This window comes from Pholis gunnellus (assembly GCF_910591455.1).
Source record: "Pholis gunnellus genome assembly, chromosome: 15".
Classification (NCBI taxonomy): Eukaryota; Metazoa; Chordata; class Actinopteri; order Perciformes; family Pholidae; genus Pholis; species Pholis gunnellus.
Window position 1 is genome coordinate 12,906,214 of NC_136542.1, and position 24,210 is coordinate 12,930,423.

Below are 24,210 nucleotides of genomic sequence, written 5' to 3' on the forward strand. Positions count from 1 at the left end.
AAATCATTGTTTATTTTATATAAGTCTTACAGAAATGTATCTTTCTATTAGAAATACATATAAATAAATACATTATAGACATTCTTTTTTGGGGTACTTAGGGGCTTTGACCCATGACTTTAGTATTTCTGCAATCCTAGTTACTGCCCTGATAGATTAAATGCATGCACGTGCAGATGTTTTTTGCCTAGGAGCCCACCATAGGAAATAAAGTAATAATACACTACAATGAAGGATCAACACATTTTCTGTTGGGTATCACAGACACCTTGCAGGGAAACTGCAGTAATGCAGGGGATTTGAAAATAGTTTACGCCAGAAACTTGTCAGCGTGTTATAAGAGTGTTACGCTGATCGGTGGTAAAGTTCAGTGTGTTATCTGCTGCACAGCAGGCTGACTTTTCGGTCCTTATCTGCGCGAACACTGGCGGTGTGACGGGCTGTTTTGCAGCAGAGTCACCGCGAGTCTCAGACACCCGATTGGCTGGACAGCAGGGCGGAAGTGCGTCTGGTGTCCCAGCTGTGCAGAAAAACAAAACAAGGCAAGCAGCGACTGGTGAGTGCTAAAAAAGACACAGTGGACACTCTTCCTATTATTCCAAAAACAATCGTGGTAGCTTCCGTGAGTCGCATTATGACACGGTTACTATGCTAAACGCCGTTTAACGGTGTGTATCGCTGATCGCTAACATGAGGGAGATGGGTTGCTGTTCAGGCTGTCCTTGTGCTGATCTCATATGTTAGATGTTGTTATGTAACACAGTCTGCACGGAGCATGCAGGCAGCCCAGCCTGCATCTGCTGTCGTTTTGCTACACGGATGCTGTACAGCGTCCAGGTCGCTTTCTAAGCTTGTTGTGAAGATGCTGTGTTTTTGTCCCCGCTGTTGATATGCAGACGCTCGAGCAAGCTTTCATTTTGACGCCGTTGCAGTCAAACAAAGGGAGCTTGAAATGGATCCTCCACAACGTTGAACAGCCAGGCTTAAAGATGAAATTAGCCAGGGTTCATGTTATGTGTAGAAACGCTATTGCATTGCTTGGCCCATAACCACACCTGGAGATTATAGCCAGACATTTATCCACTCCAACGGTCAGACTAGATCTCAATAAAGAGGGCTCCTTGTTAGATGTGCCATGTTACATCCGTTCTCAACGATTGTATGGAGAGAAGACCACTGTGGTAGAGCCAACACAGCACATTGCCATTGGCAATACCCACAGTTACAGCTTTCAATAATGGATACAAGTGGCGATGTGTTAATGTTATGTTGCAATATTAATACAAATGTGATTTTTACATTATCTCGAAACACTTGATGGTTAAAATAACCTGACATGAATATGAGTTTTTGGGCTAATCCAGAGTTTAAAATACCTGAAAAATCAACATTGCTGAAAAAAAAGAAAATACAAAGCAAATACTGCCCCAAAATTATCCTCATTGATGTGCAACTTTGCTCACAATGGACCAACACACCTAGATATATTAAAGTGAATGCAATCACAGTAGACACGGTACGGCAACATAGACAAGTAGATCTCATGGTATACATTGTCATATCCCTGTCAAACACATACATTATGTTAACTAAAACATTTTGGATTTTACTTCCACTAAATGGTCCACCTGCACATCATGAATAATCAAGGTCAAAGGAACTGTGATGTCACTATTAGGTTTCTAAATGTACTTTTCTGGGCCTGGAGTTTTACTAGTTACCCATCTGAACATGGTCCCAAGCATCACAGCCACAAAGTCATACAGCTTATATGAAGTGAAATTAGCTGCTGTGAACTATTGTATAAAGATATTGTTATTGACCTTGTATTTATGGAGACTTGGGGAAGTTTCTTCGTGAATATTAGTCATCTGTGCTGCATCATAAGGCCGTTCAGCATTGGCTTCACATTCAGCTTTTGTTTATTGTCATGGTTGTTGTATGTCAGACTAATCTATTTATTTTGCCTTGAGTTTACCTGTTGTATGTTGGATCTTTGGTTTCCAGCACCATGATGGATGAGCTGGTGCAGGACCTGGTGTCTGCTCTGGAGCAGACCTCGGAGCAAAACAAGCTGGGGGAGCTGTGGGAGGAAATGGTCCTGAGTCCACTGCACCAGCGCCGGCAGATCCGTCGTCGCAGAGGCCGCAAGCGCTATCGTGGATCTTCCCTCTATCCGCTGGAGCACAGACGATGCTGGATTGAGGCCTCTGAGTCCAGTTTGGACGAGACCAAAGGATACAGGGAGAACTCTTCCTCAACCATCGCTGCCTCTGTGGCCAACTGCAGTGACTCTGACGACATGACTTCAACCAACCGATGGCGCTCCGTCATGAGAGGCCCGGTCAGGACTAGGCAGCCCTCCTGGCCAGAGTCCGACTCCTTCACCGAGAATAACGCAGGACGGCATCTCAGGAGGCGGAGGAAGGTCAAACGCATGACTTCAGACATCACAGTTAGGTTGCAGCAGAAGTTAAAGGTTTCTGGTGTAGATAGGAAACGGAGACACAGGCCGTCTAGGATGCAGCATCTGCCAGGATCGAAGAACAGGTCTGGCGGTTGCGTGGGAGCAGAAAGACAGACTGAAGGAGCCAGGCTGATGGGGAAGGAGTGCTGGAAGAGAAAGATGGCCAAGGAACACAGAGATGCCGCTGACGAGAAGATGTCTGAGGGGTAATGTCAGATTCAAGAGATTATCAGTATTTTATTCCTCTTTGTTTTTATGTTAGTGTCAAACCTAACCCTTCATTCATTACAATGTCGTTACACAGTTAGGCCTTTTCGGAAAAGATCCAGCCAAATTTTGGGATTACATAAAATGCTGCGGTTCATTTTTTGTAGCAAAGAGTTGCAATAAAAAAAAAAAATCTACATTTAATTTACAGCATTGCATCGAGCCAAATGTTAACCCTGTCATTGTTTAAAAAGTCAGGATTAAAACCATACTGAAAAAGGAGCTCAAAACTCTAAAAGCCCTTTTTACCCTTTAAATAGAAAGTTACCACGGCAGTTAAACCCATAACATAAAAGTCATGGGCATAACTACTATCAGACAGGAGCAATTAAACAAGGCGACATTTAAGATGATCTATACTGCCTGTCTCCATCGAGCCACTTGTCAATATTCAGCGTGTCCTCAACTAAACCAAAAAAAAAAAAAAAAGTTTCACAATCATACCACTCCACTTTAAAGTATTGAGTTGACATTAAAAATGAATGATAGAGTCTCTTCATCTTCATCTCCTATAGCTGAAATGATCACCAGGGAGGGATCTTTGATAGTTATGCCTCTGGGCATTTTCCAGCTCATTATTTCCTTTCGAGAAATATTGTCACAAATAAATAAGTGACTTGGTGTGGTATTGATTTGTTTTGAAATGCATTCCTTTCTTGGGCTGGGTAATTAAAGCTTGGCCTGTCCCAGTGTCCCTGAGTGCACCCGCTTGTGTGCATTTTATTTAGCAAAACTAAACGTGGCTGTAACTGGCTGCAGAAAGTGGCATTTTAATATAACGGCGGAGCAAAGATTACAATATACTGCGGAATCAAAAAGGCTAAATGTTGCAAAATGACTGACAATTATATTAAGCTGTCACCTTATCCCAGAGGTTTTTTTTGTTATAAAGAGCTGCAACTAACAATTATTTTCTGTGTCGGTTAATCTGATGATTTTTCTGTTAATCACGTGGTCTTTTGAACATTAGTTCAACTGACCAAAACTCTTATTTCCTTGCGCTAATGTTAACGTCTTCTAATGTATTCTATCATTTTTATCAAAAGCTGCAGTCCAAAACATCCAGAATAATTAATTTACAAGGCACATCTATATGTGCAGTACCTTTTAACAATAAAGTACTTTTATTGTAATGCACTTGACATAAAACAAAAGGCTACAATAATATAATACCGAATGTGGTGCCGATCCATCCAGTAGGTGTAGAGATATTTCATTGAAAAAATTGAAAATATGACCTGTTGGTGGCGCTACTGGTCGATCACTTAAGTTATTCGGCTTCGTCCTCTGGTGACCATGAATGTCTTTACAAAATGTCATGGAAATCCATTTAACAGTTTTTGTATTAGTGTGGCTCAAAGTGGTGCACCATGCTGCTAGTGTGGCTAAAACACACATTTGATAAGCTGAAATCAGCAAATGTTTGATGTTTAATCAATTCAAGCAGATTTGATTCCTGTCAACTTATTTATTGAGTAATTGTTTCCATTGCACTGTTATTTATCATTAGAATAACTCGTATATTTGCAGAGCAAAACGGTTCACCTTTAAGGGTGCACTATACTAAAAAACTATATTTTTTCAGAATGTATAATTGATGTTTTGGCCCTTAATACCTCATATGGTTCACATGCATAATCAACTGATGAATAGAAAAGGTGGGCAGTTCAGTTGCGCGCTAATACGACGTTCAGTAACAGAGTCCTTTAATCCTGGGATCTCCCATTCTCAATGTCTTGTCATGCGCATGCACAATGTGTTTCGTTTGCTGATCTCATTATCTGTTGATCATATAAAACATGTAAGAAGAAGACATTCGAGGTAACCGGTAATGGGACAGACAGAAGGCTTTACATCATCTGGTTTAATTTGTGCTGACCTCCCTGGCCCCTAAACGGTACTTGTTTTCTTACTTTATGGAAAAATCAATAGCCGTTCTGACAGAAAACAGCTCCGGAGAAGAAATAAATGGGAACACCATGGCACGCTGTCAATCATTTCTCACTTACACAACGCCAACGCTCTTGATTGCTGCTCAGTAGACTGCCACACTGTACCGAGGGCTCAACAATCTAATGGATAAGCTGTAGCGGAGGCAACGGAATACGAACAAATGGTAGCAGCGATGAGGAGTTGACAGTGGTACAACAGCAATATTTATGCTCAGAGAGTGTACGGTTCATTTATTGTCAGACACAGGCGCCATTGTTGAAATGTCTTTTGAAGCAGTCGGATTCCTTTAGTCTCCATTCCTTCCATTAACCTTTCTCATATGGAGTGTCTGGTGTTTTAAAACATGCCTCTCCTCAAGGTCGCTATACTCTAATGTGCATACAGAGCGGAGCTTTGCCTTCAGCCACCCAAGTTCAAGGGGAGCAGATGTTGGCGGCTCCAGTTGGGCTCCACATCCTTGATTAGACCTGGCCCAGCCTGCTGGCAGTGAGGCCACCTGGCATCCAGGCTGGCCCAGCAAAGCAGGCCTCACCTGTGTGTAGACGCTGTCCTGGGCTCAGCCTCCGTCTCCAGCTGTGAGCTGCTACTGCTACTACCAGAAAAAACACAAAGCCGTCGTGCGTGCCTTTCTCACACTCGGCTTATTCGTGCTGTAATTTATATTTTGAAAACTCTACGAGGACATTTTTTGGGAAAAGCAGTGCAGCATTTGCCGAAGTTAATTTTCATAAATCTCTGAGACTAATCCAATTACCGCAGCTCGGGGATGGTGGGATAACCTTATAATCAGACACCCATGGAAGAGGGCATGGATTTGGGTTGGGGCGGCTTGTTTGAAGAGCCCACAGATCCATTGTTATCAGCGCTTTGCCCCCCTCTGTCTCTGCCTCTTCTTTATTCCTCTGCAGAATGAGCCCGGGCTCAATAAATGACGGCTAGCCTGTAATCTCTGTGCAAACTGGTCTGCCTCTCCCAGGAGCTGAGGATTATATACTAATGATTAGTGCTCATCTGGATACTGTGTTTTGCTTCACCTCTTTGGCTTGTGTAGAGACAATAGGGCCACGTGGGGACTTAAGTTCAGCACTAAAACACTGGAGTGCGGTTTTTGTTTTTGCCCTTGCCTTTGTTTCACCATGGACATATGGTATTTTATGTAATTAAGACTTATTTGTTTTTATAGCACTTAATCCAAAGTAGAATATCTTATGGCTGGGAGGAGTGCTATTGTGTGCGTGTGAGCCAAAGACCAAGTTTGCACAAAATGTTTGTCAACTTTTCTTGGCAAAGGTCACTGCTGAAGAGAGAAGAGGTGTTTCTTTTGGTCCTAAGAAAAATGGGGGTTTCAATTATTCATGGCATTAATTAGGCAGTACTTAATGGAAACGGTCTCACATTGGCCCTGTGCTGCTCCAAGCGACATCACATTACACCTTTAATACGGATAAATACTTAATGGGTGTCTCTAATTAATTGTTTGTACCTGTGATTCTTTTCAAACTTTGAACAAAATCCCTCCAAAATGAAGCAAACACATTTTTTTTTTTACTTGGAAAGTGGAAGAAGTTGAGACGCTGCTGGAAATAGTTAATCATCACTGGTTCCGAAGAAAGGTTGTAGAATGAAGCATACAATTCAAAGTTGTTGTTTTTGTCGGGCTCGTGGCTGTGTCCTCTACTGATGTTGCAGTGTTGTGTGCTCCAGATGCCAGCCAATGTGTCCAGAGGTGGGGTACAGCTGAGCCGAGGCCTGGGGAATCAGTCTGGAGAGAGGGCTGAAGGGGTGGGACGGGGTGGAGGGACGGTCCAGGACTGCTTGACTAGGCCTGACATCCTCCAGAGGCCTGCTCCCTCTCACATCTGCTTCTTGCGGATGTGAGAGGGAGATGATGCAGGACCATCTGGCCAGGAAGACTCGCAGGCTGGACGGACGGTTTTTCAGATCCTGCCGTCACTTAGAGGCCTCTGCAATATGGCAAAGCAGCGTATCAGCGCATATCTGACCCTCCAGCTTTCTCCTATAAGCAAGGTCAGCAATGACAAACAAGAAGCAAAATGCAAGGCAATCAAGAGCATCAGCCCCCCATTTTTCACAAAGTAGTTTGAATCTAAATGGATTTTAGCAATTTATTATTATGGTCTACAAATGTCACAAAAAAAGATTTGTTCCTAAATATGTTCCAACATTTAAAAAAATCGTGTCACAAATACATCAAAGGACTACAGCTGGAATTTAATATTGTTTTAATTTAAGTTTAAGTGACTCCTTAAAACAGCTGGGCACTGTTGAGTTTTTAGTAAATAATGGGTTTGTCGGGGACTAATTTCATCTGCGAATCAATACACATTAGTGAGCGTTTATGGCAACATATACTTTATGTGAATGACTGTATTCACTCGGTGCGATGATGTGACTTGTCCTTAAAGCTAACTGGTATTCAGAAAAGGTCCTCTGGAAAAAGGACGATATTTATAAAGATTTATGTAGTTATTGAACAAGTGTGCTTGACACATTCGCTTGTTACAAGTCAGCAATGACAGCATTGTCAGAGAGAGAAAATCCTTTTTTGTCCCTCCATCTGTGTCAACTCCACACCCTCCCCTGATCCCCCTCCATGACCTTCGAGTGTCTGGAGGTCTCGGTTCAAGGTGGCTGAGGTGTGAGAAAGGCAGAGAAACCCAGGGTGGTCTGGGGTAGCAGAGGGGGGCTCAAAGGGTGTGGAGGCATTGTAACAGGGGTTGCCCTGGGGGTGTGGAGAGGAGCAGCGGTGGAGCAGTCCAGGCAGTAAGCTGTGGCAGCCCACACAGCAGATGTTGGCCAGTTGCTGTGTGGAAGCGGCACGTCTGTGGGTCGCTCTGCGCGTGGGGCACACCCAGAGGGAGGGGCGGGCAGGGGAATGTGTTTCGCTCTCCTGTCATCCTCCACAACGCAGGCCAGATTAGATTGGAGCTGACAGCGGAGGATATTCAATTAGATTGTGCATGTCACTCAGTGGCTTCGATCAGAGCCTCTCCTCGTGCCTTTGTGTTTGCTATCGCAACAAGGGAGAACACTGCATGTCTGTCTTTCTGTGTCATTTCCATTTATGTCGACCTCTAGCTCCGGACTTCTCCATTATTTTTGTTATTGAATGCTACATGTGAAATATTGACATTACAGGGTCATGTACATTTTTGATTGACATTGTTCACTTTTCAGATGCTATAGCGTTGTCTGACCCAAACAACCCGTCAGGTTTGAGATGGCAATTCAAAGCAGAGTTCTTCATCCTCTAATGTCATTGATATTAAACAAACAGGTCAGTGACGATCATTCACATGTGATGTTTTTCTTCTTGCTTGCAGGGAAACCAGCAGCACATGCAGCAGTGACCCCGGTCTGTTCACCAATGATGAGGGAAGACAAGGTATTAAAACGTTAACACCGTTAACACACCTTTGGAACTATACAACAGCTTTAAACACTTAATGTGGCTCAATCTGGTAAGTAAAAAACACTGGATTTAATTTTGTGTATTTGGAGCTCACAGAAGAAGTGTTGATGAGTCGTCAGATTTGGACAATAACCTGCTCGACTCTGAGGGAATGCTGGGGCTAGAGAGGGAGGTTTCCATTCAATGGGCTGGTTGCTGGGCACCCAGGCGACTCTAATAAGACGTTGTCATGTCGTGTTAATGAGCGCTGAAGCCTTTGCTAATCTCATTAGCCGTGGTGGGGCCAGGCGGCCTCTGATTTAACAGTTGTCACTACACCTTGACTGTGAGAGGCATGGTTCCTGCGTGTTCTTTGCTGACTGACAGGCCTGAGAAGAGCTTGCCGTCTGGGGACGAAGCTGCTGATGTCTGGTTGGAGTGTAATTGAAGGAGCAGTTTACCCTTAAAAGATGCACCCACGTGTCAGCTCAAGCTACACTGGAGTTTGTAGGACCACCAAACATACAGCGACTTAGCTTCTCCCAAATTGAATGATTCAAAAAAGCCCAAATAAATTGTGCAATTTTTTTGTATTTTCTAAGATTAAGATCCGACAACGCTACTTGATTTATTTTGGACGAAGCAATTCTACGACGGTGGTGCTTTTGACTTCGGCATCGCATTCGGCAAATATGCTAGAAATGTGCGGCAGGCCGCAGCATGCTGGTTGATGCAACATCTTCCCTGTCCCCGTTGTACAGGTGATGACGAGCAGAGTGACTGGTTCTTCGAGGGGGACTGTGGAGTCGGGAAGGGTGTGGCCGGCCTGCTGCCCAGCTGGGAGTCAGACAACCAGCTCTCCCTCGAGGATAACCGGCCCCCGCCTACTTTCCTGCAACCAGCGCGGCCCTCTCAGAGAGGTAGTGGACGACGTTTCTGTGCTTTAGACACAAATTCTTACCAACATTCATTTCTTTTCAGACCATTTTGCGACGCAGAAAGATAAAGGTGCTTTTTGCTGTTGCAGGGTATCGGTATCATTCACCTCTACAGCGAGTGCCTGGCTCTGCTTCCTGCTGCATTAGGAAGGACAGGAGGCGGCTTCCCAGCAAGGTTAAAGCCTCTTCCTCTTTTGTAGAACAGTTATATCTTTCTCACAGTCTTTGTTTCTTACTGTGTATCTTTGAATTGTGTTTTACAGAGCAACGGCATGCCAGTGTTTGTAGAGAGACTGAGACAATTCTCCCAAGATCCTTACCAGAGAGAGTAAGATATACTGGTTAAAACTCTTTTAAATTGTCGTAGAACTCCGTTTCCTTCATGATTTTGCACCGAGTGATTTTACTTTGATTATCTCCTTTTAGCTTTTGGCTGCCTTCTGTTGGAAAAAGAGACCGAAGCCAGGTATGTTGCAGTACAAGCTTTATCTTTTTGACCCCAGTTTGTTCAGACTTTAATGGTGAAAATGCAAAAATCTAAATGTTATTGATACTTTCAATTTCCAGTTGAGCCCTTTGTGCCCATTACCAGTGTGTCCTATTGACATGGTGTCAGAGAGCTCCCGTCTCAGATGTTCCACCTCAATCTGCAGAAACAGGTAGTTGATGTGTTAAATATCACAGCCTTTCAAGGTCCTATTGGAGACACCATTCCATGTTTTCAATCAAAGCTCAATATATTGATGGACAAGTCTATGGCTTTTTCATTTAAATAAATCAGTTACGGAGCATAGGTCGCTGTTAACTAGAGTAATCTTTGTTAAGATGATGCCTCAGAGACTGTGTGACTTTAAAGGAGTTCATTGTTAGCCCATTTTTGCTGCATAAATTAGTGAATTCAAAGCATGTTTCATGTTGCAAATACACTATTGGAGAATTTAATCTGATGCATATTCTTTGTAGTGGTATACAATATATAACCCACATATTTCAATGTCTGTGTGCACATCCATCGTATCGTATTCATTTGGTTATCATTGGCTTTACGTCCCCATTGCTTGGGACCTCACAGAATATAATGCTGTATGCCTAAAAATAATAATAATTACAAAATCAGCCATTTTTTTCTTCAAATGTAAATGTTTCTTTTCTTTTGACCTTATTATAAACCAATGTGCAGAAAAGTATTGAATTGGGAGCCATTTCCTTTGGTACAAACTGAGCATGCAAACAACAACATACAACATAATAAAGCATGGGTGTTACACCTAATAACGTAATAAATCATGCTTAACATGTGCTATGCATGAACAAATCCTTTTTTTTGCCAAAAAGTCACTCACAGACAAAGAAATCTACCGCATGCCTTCCTACACAGTGACGTTACTTATGTGTGAGGTCAGTGCGACCCTGTTCTCCAGGACCCCGAACAGAAGATTAGTGGTGATCCTGGGCCGGAGTCTGAGCTGAATTGACAATAGACAGCTACAGTTGGATGCAGCAATACTTAAATTCAATAGTTTTCAAGGTCAGCGTTCCCAAATAGAGAAATACTATGTGTTGACATAGTTGCAATGCGGATTCAAATCCCCGCATTTCTGGGACTACACCAAAAAATAAAAAAGTAAAATAAAGATTTATCCAAAAGATCTTTGTCAAAGCATCACATGGCTCCCAGTCATCGCTGGAACTGTTGGATCTGCATGGGGGACTATTGAGAAGCCGCTTAGCCCCCTTGGCCTCGAGTCTGTGGGACTCCTCATTGTATTGTTTCCACTCTGCCTATTTATGGTGCATTCTTAATTTTGCTTCACACACACTCTTCTTCCTCCCGCTCTCTTGGGTTATTTCACAGAGCGCTCCAGCACTCCTTGATGAGGGGCAAAAACACGACTGCTATGAAAAGCCCCCGACTTCTTAGGGCTTTCTTTTCTAAACTGGCCCTTTCTTCTCCACCTGAAAGGTTCCTTCAGATTCCAGTTTGAGGCATTGTGAATACTAATTTCTCTCTATTAAGAAGCCCTCATATCCCTGCCATGCTCTCATTTGAATGGCGGACTCAGGGGAGACCTCTTAATTCCTTTATAGTGGGATTCAAGACCCTTCACTTCAAAAAGTCTAAATCATACTCCCAAATGAATGAGGGAGAGAGGGGGGATTGACGAGAGGGGCTTCTGATGTGTCCCGTTGGACGGCACAAGCTGAATCTATCTCCCCAAGCTGCTCAAATCCACTCTCCAGTGAGATGGTTGCTCTGTCCTTACGGCCCAGCTCTGCACACATAGCACCCATTTACTTCCTTTAACTTCCTCCAAAACACACATTCACATGCAAACACAGCATCAGTTACAGTTATTGTTTTGCATGACAATGAGGAATGCTATAATTGCTCATGCCTGCTCCTAACAAACTTGAAAAGGTCCACTCCTGATCTCGCTTCACTATATTTTCATTTCTTTCGAGCATCTTACGGGAATGATCGATTTCTAGCGCTGAGCTCCCCCATACATCTGACTTTTCTTTGTTTCCAAACACCCTTGAGAGAAAAGTGTTTTCTCTGTGGGCAGAGTGTAAGCATTAATCTTGTACTGCGGCCAGGTTGAAATGATACTGTATTAATAAAAGCTGTCATCTCCTGTTTGCAGCGAGTTGACGGCGACAATCAGAGATTTGATGTTAAGTGATAAAGGCGGTATGAGGTTGCATGCTGTTTATCCTCGTATCGGCGTGGGGATAGCTGCAATGCTTTGTGGGATTTGGCTGTAATGCTCGGGGCCGGCGGCCGCGTTAAAATGCATAACTGCCTCCCACCTGATCCAGGCAGCAGCAGCTTTTATCTATTGACTTATTTATTTCTAAATGACACTTGTGCTGTGAGATAAATCATAGTCTTACGCCACTCCCTTCCCAGTTTTCATTTTAATTGTGAGATCTCGGTGTCAGCAGTTAGTATATTGGTGTGAGTGGCCTATTGATTATTGATTTGGAGCTATTGATTATGTTCCCTGGAGACCCTAATCCTTTCTGATTCATTTGAATACCTCTATTAATCTTGAGATCCTGCTCACACCTGAAGCGCCGTGTACCCTAATGAAAATAGATGGCCATTTTGTAACTGCGGCTCTTCACTCCTCTTTTGATTTATTCTTTTTAATTGATATATTTGCTTTTGGATGTGGGCGCCAAAATTACAATTGACCCTGTGTCAGTGCTGTTTTATTCTGCACCCTAAGGGACTGCACTGCATTTAAAAGCGTCTCATATGACCTGAAAAATCTATCTTGGAGACTTTTTCCTCGGTGTCCTTGTGTCTTTGACAGAATTGAGTTGTTGTTGTTGGCCGTCTTCATTGCATATTACTGTTTTTTCATTGCTCATTGCCTCTAAGTCAATCTTTGTTTTCTCATCACAGTTTCTGTATATTTAGGGACAAAACAACTGGCTAACATCTGTCACACTGTTTAAACTGATGAAGTAACAGATGTTAAGTAATAAAAAACAGTGTTCTGCATTTTTTTTACCACTTCTCTCAGTTTTACACAGAGCCATGTAACATGCTTATTAAAAGCCTTTGGGTTCTGCTCTGAGATGAATGGTGGTGTTTTGCCTTGGTTAATGAGCCAGCTGATGGTATTCTCATGTTTGATTAGCATTGTGCTGAGTGTCTCAGTGGGCTCCTGGCGGCCCCTGAGCGGCTGTGCCTCTCCGCTCTCAGCAGCAGGGGAGGGCCCTCGCCTCCCTCCAGGCTGCAGGGGCCCTCGAGTGCCTCGGCCTCGGTGTAATGAGAGAAGAGACGGAGGGATGGACCTCCACACATTAGGACCAAATGCATCAGGGTATTACTTTTAATACCGCAGGCCTGCCTCGTGAAATAATGCGACGTTGTTAAACGGGGATCGATTTTGGAATTAAAAAGTTAGTTTGCAAAGATTTACTGTGGGGAGTTCAATGCCTGAGCTCTTTATCAGGGGCGCAAATGGCTGGTTATGTGCTGTCCGACAGAGGTACGATTGAGGGATCGATAGGCGCGTGATTTACTAACTGGAGTACAGGTAATCAATAAGTATAAAAGTAAATGAAATATGCATTACTGGGATTTTATTAGAGAGGGGTAGCAGGGAGAGAATAACGGTCAGGCCATTTATTTTTATATCTATTGATTATACAACATAGAGACTTCGCTCAAAGCATGCGCCGCACAGCTCTCGACACCCCGCCACTACACACCCGTCATGTGATTTATGGGTGTTGAGGTCATGGAACATGCTGCCTGTTAAAAGGCTGCCCTGACGGGGCCTTATTGTAGCATGTGCCTGTTAGGGTTGTGGGCTTTGTGTTTGCCTGCCGTCCAAAATGAGCCACGCTGGTTAACAAGGAGCTCTCTTTTGTTTCAACCTCCGTTGGTTAGTAATCCGTCAGTTATGCCTTATTGGCTTTTTTTTTTTTTTCAAACAACACACCATATTGTTTATTAAATCCTCTCTGAGATGCAGTCTAGTTTTGGATAACAAATAGAATATGCACGATTTTAACTGAAGCCTTTTTTTTCTGCCATATCTTATTGTAGCACTAACTCTCTTCTCTCTCTTCCACTCAGTCTGTCCCCCTCCTCCCGGGCACAAACATACACACTGCACCCCCCCACATCCCCCCAGAGTGATGGAACGGACCTTGACCTTAACTTTACATCTCTGAAGTCAGGGCTATTAAGCTTGTGGGGGGGCTTTTCCTATTTCAGGGCTCCTGACATATGACACGGGAGCCATAGAGCAGGTGTAATTTGTTTATGTGAACTCTGCAATGACTCAGCCACATGCACCCACCACCTCTCCTCATCGAATATTCTCTCCGGTGAAAATATGTATTAATGAAGAAAAATTAAGATGTGGCAAAATGTGCACCGTACTGAGACTAAATGTAAGCTGCTGTGTTTGCAAATATGCCTGGCTGGCTTTTATTGACTTTTGTGAAATGTATTAGATTTCTACATGTTTATGTGTGTATTGTGGGCGGGAGCTGCATCATCAAATTGTGGGTAACGTTTGCTCACTCTGTCTGTGTGTCCCCAGGCAGACTAATGTCTCCTGTGCATATCAGTCCCAAAGTGACATCAGGAGGAGGAGGACAACGGAAGCTGTGTCCGTCACAACATCAGGTACCCTCCACACATACTAATGAACCTTTGGCCGGTTTCAAATTCTTAATCTACAAATACAAATGAAGATCAAACAGAACCGCAATAGTTTGTGACAACCTGCCAGGCAATTCCAAAGAGCCAGAAATCAAACTAGCAAGCAAGCAACAATACAAAATGACACAATCATCAGCAAGGAAATACAAAAAATGAATAAATAAAAAGATAAATAAATATCTAATCAGACAATGGGGGAGGGGGATAGTCTCTACAGGTCATAAACGTACTACCTTAGTTTAGCAAGTGAATAGATGTGCATAAAATACAACACTTTTCTATCTGTTCAGGACATGGTTGCTACGAAGGTTGACCATATGTAGTTATCCAGAGAGCCTACATTCATGTAAATTACTTTTTCAGGTTTATCTATTTTCAACAATGCATCAGTCCAGTCTTGAATGTGCAATGCACTGCTGTGTCTCCTTTTTGAAAAAGAAAAAATCTACTTTGGCAACAGCGAAAGCTACAGATATCCAGTTATTATGGTGTTGATTTGGCAATTTGACAGAACCCTTATTATACCAAGATTGGGGTTGGGCTGAATTCAAACTTTTATCACAATACACATAATCTTGAAAACTTAAATCCCAAACTTTTGAACAGTGGCACATTCCCACTGTGTGATCCTCCGTATGGCAGCGGGGATCTGCTTCTTTGGATTTGTTCGGCGGAATTTCTCCTGCCGTGATCTTCCTCCTGCAGATTAAAGCGGCGGAGCACGGGGCAAGTTATCCGTTTCTCCTTCGGGATCCAAGTGTGTTCTTGAACACAAAAACTGTCTGTTGTTCAAGGCACCAATGTTGTTTCACCTACTTTTAGCAGTGTGAGTCGCATTGGCGGCGCAGGGTGAAGGTGTGCGCAGGTCTATATAGCCTTGGTGACGTCGTGGTTGTGTCACAGGGACACTCGTCCAATGAGGCACCAATGGTGAACATGGTGAACCTGTTTAGAATCAGCATGGCATTAAGCATGTTAGCGTGGTGATGTTAACATTTAGCTCAAAGCACAATTCTGCTTAAATGCGACCTCCCAGAACAACCAGAAGTTATGGCTGTAGACTCTTAGTCTTGTTAATACATTTCTGTAATTCCATCCAAATTACAGAATGCTGAATATTTGGTGGGTTAACAGCAGAGGAAAGTAGACTTGGTAAATGTGTTGCGTTTGGCGTTTCCTGTTTAAAGCAAAAGAAGAAAAGAAGTGTGATGTGGAGTTCATCCTATTGGAGTTGGCACTGAGCAGCAGGCTTTGTGTCTTTTTGGACCAGTGGAGCTGCCTTTTTCCATTAGAGTCATGGCTCGCGCCTTGTGTCTTTGCCGGATTGAAATCTGAATTGGTTTGTCCACCTTTTCTTCTGCGTCCCTTCTCCGTGCTCGACTCCTGCGGCTGCCGTTTGTCATTTAAATAACAAATGCTGGTGGTTCCCTGATTTAGTGAGGGGTGCAGGCCTCTGATGTATATTAATATTGTCGCACAGCGCACTGTACCAGGATCCATCATTCATTTGGATAAAAGAGGTGGAATTTGAAAACAGCCAATGCTTTACTTGGATACAGATTGCATCCATTTATTGCACTGAGTGATGGAATGGCCAGCAATTCTGTCCTTCACCTCCCCAGCGCTGAGCCACTTCCCATAAAAGTAAAAAAGGATTCACCCCTGGCCCTTGAGGACCCCTCATATTCAACATGCGGAACGAGGGGCATCCCTCAGTTTCTCGACAGTTAACAGACCCACAGTCTGCTGTAGGAAGGGGAAATACGCGAGATGCAATTTTACACAAAAGACAAAAAATGATTAATGTTATTAACGTCATCCTTGCAAAACAGCAGTTATCACTGTAGCATTGTATTATTCAAATAAGTGCTATATTTTCTAATGTGTTTTTTAAAAGGGAGATACTTTAATGTACTCTTAGACATTTTATTATGATCTGTTTGCTAAATTGCATAGAAGGAGAGTCTCTGATTGGCACTGCCCCCCTCAGCCCCGCTCGGAATGTTTTCCTGCTTCTTGAGTCTAGTGCCCCCTGTCCACCATGATTTATCATGCATCCCATGTCGTCCAATGTCAGTTTCTGCAGCTGCAACTGCTCTGTATAAATCTTTACTTTGGCAGCCTGCTGCACCATGTCTCTCCTCAGTAATCTCACCACCGCCAGGAGATGCACATTCACTCTGACAAGCTTTCACACTCTCTGTGTACAACATTTGGTTTGTTGCCATTCTGACATAAATGTGTTCAGAAACAAAATCAGATTCAGTGATTTGTTGAGGGGAGTTGCTTTCTGGTAAACATCTTGTTTGCATGGAAAGATTGTTTACTGCATTTAGGAGAAGGAACAGCGCGTTGCTCTTAGTGAACACGACAGCCGAGTCTTTGTTTGAGTTAGCCAGAGGAAGTGGATTGTTGTATGTGTTAGTGGTTGATTTGAAACTCTGTAATCAGGAGTGAAAATGGTCTGTGGCTGGAGGTGTCTTCCAGGTCTCCATGGGGAATTACTGAGGCGGTACCCAGCTGTTGCTTTGTCTTCTTTCTTTACCCTTTTAGCACTGCCGTGGAAGTGCTGAAGCTGGTTGTGAAAAAAAAAACCACAACAACTTATCAAGCCAGGTATCTGTTTGGATTAGATGACCACTCCATTTCTCAGCCGTAAATTGGCCATTTTCTACTTTTTTTACCATCAATCCAACAATCCAACTCAATCCAACAAGTCCCCACTAGATATAGAACAAAGCATGCCAGTTTTCTGTTAAATATATATGGCTATTATTAAAAATACAGATTGAAATTGTCACTTAAGCTCGATTTACTTTGTCTTTCGCAATTTCAAAAAATATTGATTTGTATTCTGCAATGTGTGAATAACAGAAAAATCACCATGTCGCCCAATGATCGAGAATGGAAATGAATACATTCTACACACTCCACAGTTTTGGGAGAATTATTCGTAAGGCAAAGATGAATCAGTATGTGTAAAGATCCTGAAGCACTTTAATAGCCTTGGCTGGTCTCACACAGACTAATTAATTATTGCAATTTTACTCCTCCCCTGCTGTCTTCTACTGTATAATGCCCTTCATCTTTATCTCTATAAAGGGATGATGGTAATAAAACCAAACTTGAACTTATGCAGTGTGCTTAATTTCAGGAAGAGTTTGGAGTAAATAGGCAGGGTGTGAAGTTAGTTTGATTAACCTCATCAGACTGTTAGTGCGCCATCTCTGTATGTTGAAAAGTGCCACATTTGGGTTCCCATGTGGAGGCCAGCCCCTCGGTCAGCCCTGCCGCCTCTCCTCTCCCCTCTGTCTTTACGTGTCTCCTTGCCCGAGCAAGACGGCTGCGTGACAGATCACCTGCGTCTGAGGCCCGCCGTGTTCCTGCCCGGCGGTCCGGCCCCCTCTCATTAATGCCCAGGCTGGTGCGAGGGCCGTATGGCAGCACAAGACAAATAACGCTACCACTCAGCCATCACTTCTGCTGACAGAAATGCAGCCCACCGCACTATTTCGCCCTCTCCGGCTCCACTCCGCACCCTGCTCGCGTCCTTCAAAAAACCCCCTCCATCTCCTCCGTCTCCACCTGCACCTGCCTGCGCTGCTTCACCAAACTTTCACGGTGTTTTTCGCTGTTGCTGGAGGCTGGAGTTTAACACTCAAACCCACACAGGTTGACATAGTGTAGCCATGAACCCGCTGCCTTTGTAACCACTCTAGTTGTTTTTTGTTTGTGGAGACACATTTGTTTTTAGGCTTCTTTATTCGCCACTTTTGTTCAAACCGGGAGGTCTGATTTGAATGTCCTATTTTTTCAATTTTGAAAAGAACGGTGTGTGTGTGTGTGTGTGTTTGCATGAGAGAGAGAGAGAAGGAGAGTGAGCAGGAGAGAGAAACACAAAGGCTAATCATTAAAGAGCTATTCAGCCCTGTTCATTTAAGTGTGGGAATCAGCAGGTCCATTACTGTCAATGTGTAATTAGCTGATTAATAAACACGGGGAAGGGGAGTGCTCCAGGAAGGTCTGTAATGATTGTTTTTAGAGAGCATCACATGAGAGCTTATTAAGATGGTAAGATGGTTCCATTCAACTCCCCATTATCACCCACAATAAATGCATGTACTGTAATTCTCCCATTGACAGAAAACCATTGCGTAGTAATGTTTTATCGACTTTGATGTAAAACCAGTTGAGTGTAAGTGTAGCTGTTCTGGACAAATGAAAGTATCTTTTATCTAAACTGTTGATTATTCACATTCAGCATTTTCAAAATATCTTATATTGTACACATTCATTTACAAATATACTATGATTTTAATGAGTATAACAGTACAACCAGTGGTGGAGAGTAAATAAGTACATTTACCCAAGTACTGTCCTTCAGTACAATTTTCCACTACTCTTACATTACTTGAGTATTTCCATTTTTTGCTTCTTTATACCTCGATTTCAACACATGCAAATCTAATAAATACATGTTAAACAGTGCTCCCACACTTTTTGGCTTGTGACTCCTTATATAACCAGTGTCAGATCAGATGACTATTTTTTGAGTTTCACCAAAACAATGTTTCCCCTCTGAGGCCCAAGATTATCCAATATTTCACAAAAGCTGGAAAAGAAATCTGAAATTGTTTTTTCCCGTATCCCATCAATCATCTCACAACCCCTTATATTTGTCATTGACATTTATAATACTGAATATATTACTGAAGTAGAATTTGGATTTCATTGACTTGATTTAATGTTAAATTGTTGTGTTTGTACTTTTAGCTAAAGTAAAGGATTTGAGTCTTTCCAACATACAATGAGCTAAGCATGAGAAACATGAATACTGGGTACAGCGATTGTACATTAGTACAGCCTCAATTTGTGATGTTAAATGTTTCGTTTTTTAAATACCTGCTCTCTTGAGCACAATGTTAAAATGTGTGTAAACAGCTTATCCTGACTGTGACCTTGACCTAGAATAGAGGCTTGTATTTGGAATGCCCTGTGCATGTTAACATACTCACACATTAAACGTTTCCCAGCGATTTCTGTGTCTCTGTCAAATATGAAAACCCCTGAAATTTTGATCCAAGCCTTTGACTGTGTTTAACCTGAGTGTTTGGGTTGAAACTCAGCAACGGTTAGTCATCGTTCCCTCAAGAAATATTAATCAATTATCTTGCCCGCCGGATCAGTTTGGGGAAGAAGTCATCTGGAAAGAGGCACAAGCAGATATAATGGGAAGGAGCAAAAGCACATGCCAGTGAATGCTGTAATGCCTAATCCTTTGAGACAGCCCAGAGCCACAATGTCACTTCTAGTTCCCTTGTCCTCTGCTCTGGGACTGCCTCGCAAATGTCTTGTGTGACCGCCGCTAACTTTTTTTGGGCAGACCAGGAAAGATTTATTTATCAAGCATGTTAGGGAGAGCAATTGTTTTAGAGTTCCTCTGTCTTCTGCAAAAATTGGCCCCTTTTCTCTTTCGGATATTTCCCTTCACTCCCAGAGAGGAAAAGCTTTAAAGGTGAGCGAGATCAAGACAAAGAGGATCTTTAAAAAGGAAGCTAGTCACTGAGATGAGAACGTGTGATGAATGAAGTTAAAAACATACAGCTTCTTACACTGCATAACCGAAGGGGGGGGGGGGGGGAGAGTTAAGCCATAGAAGCAGCACAGATTGGCCTTTTAATAACCATGTCCACAAGTCATATGGGGCCAAATTGGATTTGGCTCACTTGACCAAAACCTCATTAATATTTAACCTATTTAAAGAGGATTGCTTCAAAGTTGTATTTTAATATACCTAAAACGCGAGCGAGCGATCCACGAGTCGTGGACTAAATAATTATTATTTGAAATAATTGTTATTTATGTGAGTATCTTTCACTGTTTTTTCCTCAATGCTGTGTTACATGTACAGTATATATCTATTTCTCTGCAGCTTGCAACCCATTTCATAAGGATCACCGGAGAGAAGAGGCAGAGGGAGCCAGTAACACCTCAACCCTAGAGGCTGTGGGACCAAGTGCACCAGGTTCACAGAGTTTATCGTTTCTCCAGAGGAACCATGAGGAACCTGAATAGGGCCTGGACAAGCACACTTAAGTGACAAAGGAAAAGCTATTGTTCCAGAGAATTTAAAAGGCCAAAACGCCTCTTGCTGCACAAACTTTATGACAAAAAAAAAAACAAAACACAAAGCACATCATTACTCATCAAATCAGCATGTTACTGCTAGATCCAGTCTTTCCAGTAGTATAATAAGCAGGACAAATGTTAATGCAATCAAGCCTTGTTAAGCCCTCTGCCATCTCCTCAAAGCAGCTTCAAGAGGCTCCTTGTTTGACTCAAGACTGGACGGCCCCTCCTGTTTCCACACAGTCTTCAGGCCACCTGCTACCACACAATCCAACAATTATGTCCACTCTGGGAGCGCAGCGTTTGTCAGCGGGAATACTGACGGAGGATGGCGAGGCTGGATGGCTCTACTTTACGGCAGCCAACAATGGCTGTGCAGGCAGCACGAGAGCGCTGAGACAGGAGAGCATCAGAATGTTTAGCGACCACATGCTGCTACAGGGTTCAGAAAGGCGACCACCGGTAGAGAGCCACACAAAGTACAGGCCTCCTATTAGCATGGATTTGAAAAGCTACAGTTTGTACAAAGGTGCTCATTAGCACAACACAGAGGGAGTGTAGTCGCGGTCCTTGGAGGGCTGCCTCTGTTCCCTTTAGCCTACCTTCCATATTCAAATTTCCCCAAATGTATTTAAGTTCAAGGCCAGCTGCAAATCTGTTTGAACAGCCTGTTTTTCAGCAGTGGTGGATTAGTTGCTTTTGGGGCTGTGCAGAGAGCCAGCAGAAAGGGGTAGGAGGAGCTGTTGGAGACAGGACAGGAGAGTCACACAATGTATTTTCACCTACCCTTGGGGTATACATTTCCCCGCCTCCCTCGGCATCAGATGCATTAAAAGATCAATGGCAGCAAACAGTAAGATCAGACACAACGCTTCTCGCCAAGCTGGTAAACAAGCAGTTTTTTCAGAAAAATACATTTTGATATATGGAATCAAGTGAAGTACATCCTGCTTTACCTAAACCACATAGGTGATAACTGTCTTTAAAAATACAAGGCATAATCTCTGCTGGAGAGTGTCTTGAAAACGTTTTTTTACAATGACATTTTGACATATTTTTAAAAACCTTATCTGAAATCTTCCATGCACCAAAAATAATAATTACAAAATGGTGAAATGAACGGCATTATCACCAGCTACATTCTTTTTCAGAAACTTTAAAGCCTTATTGAAGAGAAGAATCGCATTTAGTAGAATGGGATTTGCCAATTAACGTGAGTTATATGTCTGCAATAATCCATCTGAGAAAGCTTTATGTGATCATGTTGGCCAGGGATGACATTTATAAATGCTGTGTGTGCACACTCATCTAAATGGATGCCTCACACACGACATCCTGCCACAGGAATCAGTCAAAATGAGGCAGCCCCCCCCCCCCCCCCCCCCCCCCCCCAACACACACCCATGGCTAGTGCTGCTGGGTCCACTGCTGCAGCTTGACCAAGGAGTCCAGCTTGGGCTCTTGCCACACAACAAGAAATACACGGTCCAGACTGAATACATTTATAATTTAAAAAAAAAAAAAAAGCTTTTGATAAATACATTGCTGGCTTCTTCAAGACATATGCCCCTGGACACGTTGACAAGTATTGACTGTGTAGTGTTTTAAGGAGAGCTTCTTGCTGTTGCCCTATCCGTCAGTGTGTGTTTTGGTGCCAAGGCATTGACAGGTAAGGAAGACGCATCAGTTCAGATACAGTTCCATTAGTAGCAGGAGGGGAAACACCTCTACTGTCTCTCTGGTAATTAGCAGCCACCATAATGACATTTCAGCCAGACTGTATGCCCCAAAATGTATTTCCAATGGCCAGGAAGTGGGGGAATGGCTTCCGTCCAGCCAGTCAATTGCCCTGTTACAGTTAAGGAATCCAGCAGGCTGGTACCACTCATATTTCATCCTAGGTAAAGATTACCTGTCAGGCCCATGGGAGATGTATTGATCTGTTTTCCTTTTTCCGCCAGCAATCACCTGACAAAGGCACCTAGGAGGCGAGTGAATGAGTGATGCCGGGTCTGTCTGCTTCAGCGTAGTGGCTTCTAGTGTCCACTGATGGGTGGAGAGGTGATGAGGAAGAGGAGAGATAATGCAGTCATAAACTCTGTTTGAACCTCCTCTGTATGCATGCAGGGCAGCCCCATGGCCCCCTGGGTCACAGGTCAGTGGGGGAAATTTTGTTTGGCTCCTTTCTTGTCGGTGGCGTTTGTTCCTGCTGTGTGGTGTGTAGTGATGATAAAAAAAAAAAAACACATGCAAAAGAGGCTCTCTGGTTCCTGCTGACAAATGCATGTTGCGAGTCACCATAGTTCAACTCACTTTGGGTTTCAAAAGTGATACGGTTTGATCTGGTCACCCTTCTCACAATGAAATCCAACCTGCATTAGCAATGATCAATTTATTTCACATTATCTCGTGTTTTTGTGGCAGCTAAAAATATTAATGTAATTGCCTTGTTCTGTGGAATGTCAGACCTGATATTATCCATGAATACATGTATTGTAAGTGATTGCGCTGTATAAAATGTGTATTATTTATGATGTGATGCATAATTATAGGTCCATTAATTGAGGATTTAGGTATGAGGACATTAAATTCATTAAATCAATTTCATGATAGATGATAGTGTAGATATTTTTTACTGTCGTATTTTTTAATTTCATTTACAAGGATTTAAAAATATCTCCCTGATATCAGGGCTCTTAGGCAGCTATCCATATTTGATACGTAGTACAAATAGCATCTTATCTCATAGGCTGTTATCTTTATATTTAATAGCAGTGGAGGCATGCGTAATTGCTTTGCAAATGATCTAAAGAGGATTACTCGTCCCTTAGAAATCCTGTACCGTGTCACTAGATGTGAGAGAGACATTACAATGGCAACATTCAATCAAACCTGCAGTGCAGTGTTTGTGCAGCAAGTTTTCTATGACGGTGTTATGTCAAAATAAGTGTCAGTATGAAGTGGATACTCTGCTTCTGAATAAACTGTGAACACTATTATGGATTAGAAGCTGTTTAAAGAAGTTGCATTTCTACTTATGTCATTTGTGTATTAAGAATGATATAAATGGTATTTAAAAAAATAATTATGTAATGTCTTTCCTTCATGTAATCTGTGATGTTATGATCATTATTCCATGTCATAAGTATTCATAAAAAAATTGCAGTATCTATTTATTTCAAGTACTGAAATATATGTGCAATAAATGAGTAAACATGATTGTGTGAAATGTGAATGTGAAGATGTGGCTTGCGACTAAGGTTATAAGGTATACATATTTACTAACTTATGTGTGTATATTCTTCTTTTTTTTTGGTAGAGGGACAGGAAACACAGGGAGAAATAAGGTGATTGCTGTACATGCCGGTTGGTATCAAACCACAAATGTCATAGTTACAGCACATTGTATGCATCATAATGAGCGACACCGGAATTGTTTTCATCTACTATGACTTTTTTATAACTTTTTTCAACATGCTAAACTATGACATTTTTTGGACATGCTGTACAAAGCATAGAGCAGTCCCTGGTTGTCTAGTGGTTAGGATTCGGCGCTCTCACAGCCGCGGCCCGGGTTCGATTCCCGGTCAGGGAACTTCCTTTTAGAAGCAGTGTAATAGTGGTGGCAAATCAAAAATGTCTTTGAGACGGCCGTGGCTGTTGCAGTAACAGCAAGGTTGGCGGTTCCATTCTTGGCTGCTAAGTGTCCCTGAGCAAGACTCTGAATCCCTGGCGCTTCTAAGCAGCCAACTGCTCCCAATCTGATGGGGTTTATATGCAGTTTAAACCTGATGTGTAATGACTACTATAATAAAGATTACATTTATACTATGACTTTTTTATGACTTTTTTG

General features: G+C 42.6%; 1 protein-coding gene across 1 annotated transcript; it reads left to right on the forward strand.

The window, feature by feature from the left end:
• Window positions 1-517: 517 nt before the first annotated feature.
• Window positions 518-23,490, forward strand: LOC306707792 (G patch domain-containing protein 2-like). Its single transcript, XM_079175405.1, has 10 exons — window positions 518-556; window positions 2,008-2,673; window positions 8,032-8,093; window positions 8,861-9,019; window positions 9,127-9,212; window positions 9,301-9,365; window positions 9,464-9,503; window positions 9,605-9,696; window positions 14,107-14,192; window positions 20,161-23,490. The coding sequence occupies exons 2-10, from the start codon at window positions 2,012-2,014 to the stop codon at window positions 20,301-20,303; spliced, it is 1,395 nt and encodes a 464-aa protein (XP_079031531.1). The 5' UTR covers window positions 518-556; window positions 2,008-2,011; the 3' UTR covers window positions 20,304-23,490.
• The last annotated feature ends 720 nt before the right edge of the window (window positions 23,491-24,210 follow it).